This window comes from Montipora capricornis, chromosome 1 (genome assembly GCF_036669925.1).
Source record: "Montipora capricornis isolate CH-2021 chromosome 1, ASM3666992v2, whole genome shotgun sequence".
NCBI lineage: Eukaryota > Metazoa > Cnidaria > Anthozoa > Scleractinia > Acroporidae > Montipora > Montipora capricornis.
Window position 1 is genome coordinate 18,781,138 of NC_090883.1, and position 10,000 is coordinate 18,791,137.

At 37.9% G+C, this 10,000-nt stretch overlaps 1 protein-coding gene across 2 annotated transcripts in view; it reads right to left on the reverse strand.

Moving 5' to 3' along the window:
* LOC138020486 (uncharacterized) overlaps positions 1–10,000 on the reverse strand; it is a 39,782-nt gene that overhangs the window by 618 nt on the left and 29,164 nt on the right. For both annotated transcript variants that reach the window (XM_068867487.1, XM_068867530.1), the window contains one exon: positions 1–1,729. This exon is cut by the window's left edge. In XM_068867487.1, the coding sequence (XP_068723588.1) occupies positions 876–1,729 (854 nt within the window). In that variant the 3' untranslated portion in view covers positions 1–875. The remainder of the gene's footprint in view (positions 1,730–10,000) is intronic.

A 10,000-nucleotide genomic window follows, 5' to 3' on the forward strand; every position in this document is an offset into this window, starting at 1 on the left:
AAACTCATACAGTACCTCGACTTATGACTGTGAAGGAACGATTATTTTTCAGACCAAGTTATTACTTTCGTTAATTGAAACGACGCCGATTGGAGACCTTGCAATTGAATGGCTAAGGTGAGAACCCTTAATGAGGAAAGCTACCTGTTGTAAGTCATGGTGCTCTTGACGTTCCATACAAAACAAAGAAGATAATCACATAACAAGGACTGAAAGCGTGACCAGTCAAGGTTAATTCTTGGTATATGCAAACAGACGTTTTCCCGACATATATTTCACTCAGACTACACTCGAATAAGACACAGCGTTGTCTAAAGTTATTTAGGATGCTTCAGCCAGTCTCCTGATTGCAATGCCATAGTGTCTTCATTTTGCACATACGAACAACCACCCTTAGACGTAGCCAAACTGGATAGAGACTTACCAGCCTCCCATGTAAAAAAAAAAAAAAAAAACAAGGTGCACCCTATCCTAGTCATTGAACTAAAGCCTTAAACGAAATCGTGATACGGGTGTAACAGCACATATAATATTCAAAAAAGACTTGGAAAGAAACTCTTCAATGCGCTTCACACTCAAAGTTTCCATTTTTTGCTATTAAATTCGTTACAATATTTCTGAAAAGACAATTTACGCTTACTCGAGGGTAAATTGAATCAGCTTTGAAGCACACTCCCAAAGGCTAAAAGCAAACTGACTTTGCTTGGTTTTAATCGTGGTTTTCAGGCTTTCAATTTGGACCCTTGAATAAGGCTTGTAATTAGTACTTCGTTCGTTCTCCGAATAGAACCTAAAGGAAAATATCTTAAAAGTAAAGGCCAAGTATGTGATTCTCTATCACTTGATTACTCCATGCACCTAAACACGCTTTCGTTCTATTTCAAATGGACGTTTCTAATCGAATTTGTCGCGCATATATTTTTATCTTTAGTAACTATGACTACAAATTTGCCTTCCCATGAAGCATAAAATTCAATTCCAGTGGGATCCCCTCCGACTTTTTCGTCAATCCATTTTTCAGCGTCAGAGCTGGTATCGAACCATCCGAACGCCTGCCACTTTGACGGTTCCTCGGTCATCACCACAAAACAGTTGTGAAGATCAACTGAGTAACAGATTCCAGTTATCCTTTTTCCTTCCTTATAACCTTTCTTGATTTGTATCCCAGCGTTACTACATGAGTTGCTTGTGAACCATGACTGTGCTTTGCTATTGTATTCCTTTGTGCCCTTCGTCATAACAACGTAAAATGTCGAGCCTCGGGCTGCACATGCAGTGATCTTTGAACCTTCGTTCTCCTTCTTCTGGATAGTACTAGATGTGGAAGGAACAATGCACTGGTCAGTGCCAAAATCTTTCATGAGAAACACTCCAAATCCAAATCGGTCGTCACATGCAAGGGAATATATATTGTATCCTTTGTTCCGCTTCTCCTTGACAAGCTGGACAAAGCTCTCATAGTTTGATCGAATCCCCCAAGAGCGGGCAGGAGTTGGGCTGTAAAATTTAGACGTTCCGAAACATCCACTTAAGTGTCCATCGTGCAAATTTTGCAACAGCAAAATATTTTGAGTTTTTTGTACAAAAGCACTGATTAGATCGGTGTAAGTATGACGATCGAACTCTTCGTCAACCGGGAAATCTTTGCAGTTTCCTCCACTGTACATAGGTTCAGTACTAGGACGTGGTTTCTTTCCAGTCATGAACAGTGTTAAGTCTCCACCTTCCCCTAAAAATGACACACCGATACAGGAAAAGAAATAAATAGATAGACAGGCCCCAGTTGAACAAAGGTCGGATATCTTTATCATGTTCGAAAACATTTGTCAATGTTTAACTTGAAGTATATTTTACGCTCTAGATAGCGACTTATCCACTGGATAAAGTTATCCAGCCTTTGAATAACTGGGGCCAGGGCAACAAACAAACCAGTGAACAAAACAACAAATTAAGATACCAAGAATTGATATTAGAAACTAAGGAATTTAAAGATAAATGACAAGATCAGACAACGATCTTCCATATATATACCAGTCACAGAAATCTCGCTAAAATCAATCACAATTCTCGGCATAAAACTTTATGACATAATTACATTTCCCAAACCGACTGCAGCGGTTTGACCGCGACTTGCCTTGTTCACAGTGTGAAAAAGTGTTTAAAAATTTTTCATAAATTAATTAATTAAGATACAGACGCTTCTTAAAACTGAGTCGAAACGTTAGGCCAAGCAACTTTCTCAACCAAGAGCATGGATGGGATTACTCCAATCAGAAGAACCGGTATTGTGTGTGTAAAACAAACATGGCTGCATATGAGCTGAGAATAAATTGTTGTGTTCTCGAAAGCTGTTGTTCCTTCGATGGAAGCTTTCCCAGCCGGTCAACAAAAACATTACTTAGCTTCCCTTAAGACCTTAATTCCTTGAAGAATGTCTTTCTCTCGTTTTTTTCTTTTTCCATATCTAGCTTCATCCCTTTTCCACTTTCTTTTAAATTACAGTCGGTTTACCGCTTATTTGTTTGTTTGTTTTTCTAAATTTATTTTTCTGCTTTTTTGTGAGGCTATACATGTAATGTACAGTCTTAGTTGTTATTGGTAAATCAATATACGAAACTCGACTTTTATTGCTTGCGGCTTTCTACATTTCTTAACCGTTCTTTGCCAATTTGCAATGTGAAATGAACAAATCCCAAGTTTTAGGAAAATACAGCAAGTAAATTTAATTGGTTGTTAGTAAAACTCGTAACGGCGTAACGAGAAGCCGCTTAACGGGATTTTTCCCCTTTTTTTGTTTTGTTTGTTTTGTTTTTGTTGTTGTTTGAGCAACCTCCAAAATCCTTAATTTAAAATTTTGGGAGCCAACATTCATATAAAAGCTAACCATAGTCCTAAAACTTTTGTTTAGGCCTAATTAGGCGTTTACGCGGTTAAAGCGGTTAAGTGGTTTCTCGCTACGTCGTGTTTAACTTACTTTTTCATATTTGCACACCATTTATTTTAATTTAATTCCTTAATAAATCATTTACTTTTTCTATAAAGTTAAAAAAAATAAGATTAATCAATAGTCATTTTCAAAAAATCTGAAAAAGTAAACTCGGAATTTCAAAGGACGCTTTCTTTGAAGTCGTTGTGGTAGATCCTACATCGTGAGGTCCCCGTTGAGAAACAAGGGCCGCATAAATAAGAATAAATAAATAAGGTATAAATAAGAACGAGAGAGTCGAGTTAGCAAAACAAATAGTTCTTAAAAAAATATGACATTCATATGTAAAAACCACGATGGCCCATAGGTGACATTTCCAGTTTTTATTTATCTTGAAATCTGAAGCTCTGAAGCTTTAACTTCGACCAGATTATTTTCTTTACAAAAACCACACATTATTTTTTTATTTATTTAGAGATGGTATTTTTTTCATCCTGAGATAATTTTCGGTATGTCGAGATAATTGTTTATCCCGGGATAATGTTTAGAGTCTAGGTTTTGCCACATAACCCCATTCTTAAGACAATTACACTGGCTGCCTGTCCAATACCGCATAATATTCAAGATATTATTGATAGCTTTTAAAGCTATCCACGGGCTGGCTCCAGAACACATTACTTGCCTTGTATGTATCCGGTCTCAGGGGAGATATAATTTACGTAGCCAGGAAGGCATCATCCTTGACTGATTACATACATCTCGCAGGACCTATAAGACATTCGGTGACCGCGCCTTTGTGGTAGCGGCACCAAAACTTTGGAACGATCTATCGGCTACTATTAGGAACTGTGTTAGTATCTATAGTTTTAAATCAGACCTCAGGACCCATCTCTTTAAACAAGCATTTTTAGAATAATTCTTTTTACATTGTTAGGATATTAGGCTATTATTTGTACTATTTAGTGGAAATATCATTATGCATGTAATTTTTTTTGATAGTATAAGATTAGCTAAGATTGTAAAGCGCGTTAGATCATTGCGTCATGATAATGCGCTATAGAAATCAATAAATTATTATTATTATTATTATTATTATCATCATTAATTATTATCTCGAGATACGTTAATCATGTGCAAAATGGTTTTACAGACCATGGCGACTCCTGCAGAGTGTCCATGATGTTCTAGCAGACTCCACAGTTTTGTTTTGACAAGCATATATCTTTAAGAGATTTTACTTTTCGATAAGAGAGCAAGGGAAATTCCTTGAATATCTCTTTGAGATTTGGCTGGTTTTGAATTAAATGTTATTTGTCCAATAGTATGTTCTTTAAGCCTTTCAAAGCTGGTTGAAATTGCGTGACAAAAGGTAGAATGTTCTTGAACGCTTATCTTTCTGTGACGACTTTCTGTGACATGGCTGCCTTTCTATTAGCAAAATTAACATCTGAGAGGAAGTTGTGTACCCTGTTGGGTGGGTAGCCTCTATTGATTAGGCGTGTTTTGAATTTTGCAAGTAATATTTAAAAAACGAGTGCGAGGCCGCTGGCCGAGTGATTTGATTGTTTTCGTGCGTTTGGAAATCGGCAGGTACAAAAACACAGGTCACAGGTCATTGTTTTACCCATACAGAAAGAATCCTAAACATTCATAAAAGCTAACCTTGGGCCTAAAAACTTTTCTTTAGGCCTATTAGGCCCAAAGTAAGCTTTCATGAATGTTTAGCATACTTTCCTTTAGGCCTAAGGTTAGCGTATGTTAGCTGTTATGAATGTTAATGTTTAGGATACTTTCTGTATTGGTAAAACAATGACCTGTGACCTGTGTTTTGTACCTGCCGGTTGGGAAATCCAGAGAAGCACGACGCACAAGTTTTTGAAATTACTTCTCCAACAAAAGAAATTATAATTTCAACCACTTTTTTTCAAGTTAACTACTACGAAAACGACCGATCTGTGGAATGAGTTTGAATTTCTGAGTGACTCCCCAGCCCACTTCAGTTATACATTAAGATGAAATTCCTTTCCCACGGTGTGAGCAGTAGCCAGCTTTTGCCGTCAAGGTGTACCCGAACAACCACAACAATAGAAAGATACGGTTTCAAAATCATGAGTGCCGGGGGGAAATGGATAAGCAAAGAGGTTGCAAGTGAAACGATGGACTCGCTGTTACTTCTAATGCAAGAAAGGTTCCTTGGCCTGAAAAGTAGCGTCGAACATAGTACCTCTCAAGAATTTGAACTATTTACAAGAGAAAGTGGACGGGGGGCAGTGACTCACCCTGCGGATGCTCAGAAGCATGTGAGAGCTCATTCTCGTTCCCAGAGCTGCGATCCTCTTGGCCAGCGCCTCGGATCGAGAGCTCTGGCCGGTTCCAATTTAACAGTCCGCGATTCACGGCCTTCCGATCGTTCTGCGCAGTCTCGAATGTTTTTCAAAATGGCGGACCAAGGCAAATCTCTTACACGAGGCGTTGAATCATGGAATGGAAATTCTAGATTTAAGCGACATCACATTGAAAGGAAAGAAGTACGAGGGTTTGAAGCGATCTGTGCTTGTCATTTCGCCGTTAAATACCTCAAATACACGATCAAATTTTTAAGATGAGAGAGGGAGGTCTGAATTTTAAAAGAGGGTTCGGTTGACAGGAGCTGACGACAGGGATCAAGTTGCCTCTTACACGAGGCGTTGAATCATGGAATGGAAATTCTAGATTTAAGCGACAACACATTGAAAGGAAAGAAGTACGAGGGTTTGAAGCTATCTGTGCTTGTCATTTCGCCGTTAAATACCTCAAATACACGATCAAATTTTTAAGATGAGAGAGGGAGGTCTGAATTTTAAAAGAGGGTTCGGTTGACAGGAGCTGACGACAGGGATCAAGTTGCACTGAATTAAATGCTGTACGTGTTAAATACATCCGAGTGATAATACTTTCGCATGTGAAATGTTCTAAGCTCTATTGAAGTAGAGACAATAATATTATAATGCGTAAGTAAACAACCTTGAAATTAGCATTTATTACTAAAAATAAATGATCACATATACTGGTAATAAATTATTTTGTTATGTTTTGCAGCTAAAAGCCTGCCTAATGGTCCTAATGTTACCAATTTTGTCTGTTGCCTAGGAATTATGTATACTTTTTTTATCAACTTGTAATAATCATAATAAACACTACTTTATTTAAGTGTCAATGGATTTAGCACTACAGAACTAATTGGGGAAACCAATGAAATTAACTCAAATCAAATATGTTTTTTGTGGATGTGGTAAAACCGGAATACCCGGAGAAAAACCTTTCGCAATATAGAAGAGAGCCAACAAACTCAACCCACATATGACGCTGAGTTTGGGAATTGAATCCAGACCACATTGGTGGGAGGCGAGTGCTCTTACCACTGCACAACCCCTGCTCCCTGACTGACTGGATCAAATCTGTATATTTGCACCCAGTAGTTAATTTACTCTGTAACTGTTGAACTTCAAAGTTAAATTTCAGTTAAAATGAATCCAACCTAAATAGTTATTGTTTGATTCCCGATAATTTCCTTTGTATTTTAAAGCTACTGATGATAAATAATGAAGTTGAGGGACAAATCTTGATCAAAATGTAACTACATGCAGGATGAAGTCATTTAAGTTGCCTGAATTTCACATAAATATTAATGTGTTTACATATTTTTAGAAAATATATATCATATATCATCTTGGCACTAGCAAAACTGAGGAACTATATCACTTTTTTTGCACAGCTTCTTGCATTGGTCGTTGATATCCTTAAGGGTAACTGCCTTAATTGCATCTCCAAAAACCATGTCTTCCATCACAATGTTTCAAAATCTGCTGAGGTTTTGCTCCACTATTCATCATTGTTGACAGTTGTTTGATATATTCACTGCTTTATTCAGTTAACACATGATATAAAATATCATTAAAATTTTAATGTAAATTTTAACACAGATTGGGCACAAATAAAATATTATTCATGGTCTTCATCTTCAGTTTGTTGGTTTGCGCAAAATTATTGAAAGTAATAAGATAAATGACTAACTTTGGTGTTCTAATTTTAGTTATCATAATTTTATTATTATTGCCAATAACAGGCACACTGTATTTTTCATGTGAATATCATTGCACATTCTAAATTATAAAATAATTAGGATAGTAAATGCACTCCCATTAATATCGGTCAATAGCTGTGTTTAGATGAGAGTATGTAAACAAAGCTTTGACATCACATGAATTTTGATTGGTTATGTGTTGTCAGATGCACCTTTTGATTGGCTGGTTGGAAATATGGGTGTCTATGTTATGCAAACCCTCAACTGTGTCTCGGGTTTGCATAACTGTCAAGAATTCTCCCAACTGCGCTTGTCATTTAGATGAGGCTATGTAAACATGGACAACGTTCTCTATTGCTTAAATAACCCAACAAAATATAACTTTTTGATCGGTTGCTTTATCTCAAGAGAAGCACTTCCGGAAGGCAGTTTTCTATTAAGCAATAGCCATTGAAGCAGATTCAACCAAGCCTTTGCCTGTTGGGTGCATCTGGCAAAATAGTCAAAAATGCATGTGGGGCTTCTCTTTTATGGTGCAAACAGGGACAGTCTGAATTATGTTGATCTCTTTTTAGCTGACTAAACATTCGCTCTGACGATGGGCTAACACTCGGAACGTCAGCTTTCCAAATCAGTCATGGTGGTAATTCCACCTTTATCAAAATATGTGATAAAACCAAATTTTCCTGTTAACCGTGACACTGTATGCAATCAATGTAACATGGAGACAATTTAGCATGTAACGGGGTCCCTCATGCATGAGCCCAAGTGTTGACGCCTGTCAAAGAATAGGTTATTGGCTAAGCTCTTCTGACCCTACAACAATTTACCAGTTTAATAAATTATATACTAGCCCAAAACAGTGATGTGAAAGTTAACCAACAGGTACCCAATTTACTGCGGACATAATAATCCTCTGAAAATGAGAACCCAAAAGTTGTTTTTCAGTAGCTGTGTACCAGCAGGAGAATCCTTCAAGCTCTCCTCTGGATAAGAAACTATCCAGAAGATGCAGGTTGTCAAGATCACTTGAGATTGAACTTGACAGGAATTTATCCATTTTTTGGATAGCCCCCCCTCCCCCCTTTATCCCCATTTTTCATCAGGGGCTGTAGTCCCTTTTCATCAGGGCTTGCTCTCAACTGAAGCCTTTTGTATCAACCTTAGTTGCATGATTTTCTTATAACTAATGCAAACTGGACATGGAAGGAATAAAGTTCCAACTTTAATGCGATATTACACAAAGAAAATATACTTACAAATTTCATTAATAAGAGAATGTAACAAAAAAGTACGCGATAACCGGGTTAGCTGTTGGCTTAATCTTTTCTTCCTCACCACGGACATATTCAAAAGGAGTCAAGGCTTTGCGTTGTTAAACACATGAACAATAATTACACCGTAAACACGTGAATCGATCGAGCTTAGTCAAAAATCCTGCGTAACATATAACCAGCTGACCTTGCTCCTTTTTTTCTCGCGTCCCACACCTGGTGAAGGACGGGCTCTGCTGCACAGACTTCCTTCTTTTAGATCGGATAACCGACTCGTGCTGAGCTTTCGAATGAACTACCGTCTTTATAAACTCCTGAAATGTCGTGACCGTAACGTAGCAAGATCTACATATTCGCGATGGTAATAAACCATCGTCGACGGAAATTTTCAAACCAGAAAACTCTTCTGAATCCCGTACGATTCCTTCCCTAATTGTCTTTTCACCAAATAAATCCAAAGGATGGTTGTTACTAATAATATATCTGTTGCAAGTACGGCAAACAGAAAATAGAATCTCTTCCGATTTCTTCCGGTTTATCATTTTTATTGTGTTCCCATCTGACCAATCAGTGGCGAGAACGGATTGGAACCGGCCAGAGCTCTCGATCCGAGGCGCTGGCCAAGAGGATCGCAGCTCTGGGAACGAGAATGGTGAGAGCTGTGAGCAAGCACTCGTTGCCTTTAATTGATTTCAAAACACATGTGTTTCAAATTAATGATTTCAAAACCCGTGTGTTTGAAATTAATGATTTCAAACCATTTCATTGGGTTTCAAACTCGTCCGCGGACCAGAATGGGGCGATGCAATTCTCTTATTAACTTATGAATTATTAAGGAGTATGAGAATGTTCTCTTCAAACATGACTCTGAAAGAGTTTGTTTTCAGAGGTCTTAGCCTTTAAAAAACTCTTCTTAACGCCTGCTGGGTGGCAACTGTTGTGGTAAGTGCACTGAAATGTTTCAGTAGGTTTGTAGTGGGCACGCAAGAAGAGGATTACTCCTTTGTGAATTTTTCACCTTTGTAGGCAGTTGTGTCCAAGAACGTTATCTGTGACTGAGATAATTCAGCGGTAAATTTGATTGCAGGGTAAAAGAGTAGGCATTCATAATAAAGTGGTCTATTTCTTCTAGAGGGGTTTTCCATGTAAATATTGGCAAAAGCTACCGCCATTTCCGTGCCCATAACGGTTCCGTGGATTTGCAGGAAGTTTTTTTCCATTGAGTTGGTAAGAGTCCTCTTTGAGGACAGGCTTTAAAGGGGAAGTACGGTCTAGAAAAAGTTTCTCTAAATTACGAAAACGTTTCCCCAGAAATTCGAAAATAATTTTGTCCAGTTCCCTGTTAAAATGTGACAAGAGCACTTTGAAGTTGCCTCTTTCGTGACTTGGAGAGCGCCATCTTGGATATGACGTGTTATGACGTAGCCATAATCAACAAACGTGTTCGACCTTACCAAGTTCTTCGATCCCCGATCACTTTCTCATTCTTGTGTGACCTTTCTGCTTCGAGAAATTCAAATGTAAGATGAACTATGGTTAACGGTCTTGTGGTTCAATAGGTAGTAGCCCATGTAGGCCATAAGTGCGACAGAATCTCAACTCCCTTAATACTTATAGATTTCCTAGTCAATCAAACTAGGCGCCAAAAATTAGCCAGGGCAAATGTAAACAAGACAAAAATCTTGAACTTGCGACAAATAAATATTCGACAAGCGTACCTTTTTCACTTTCTTCCTT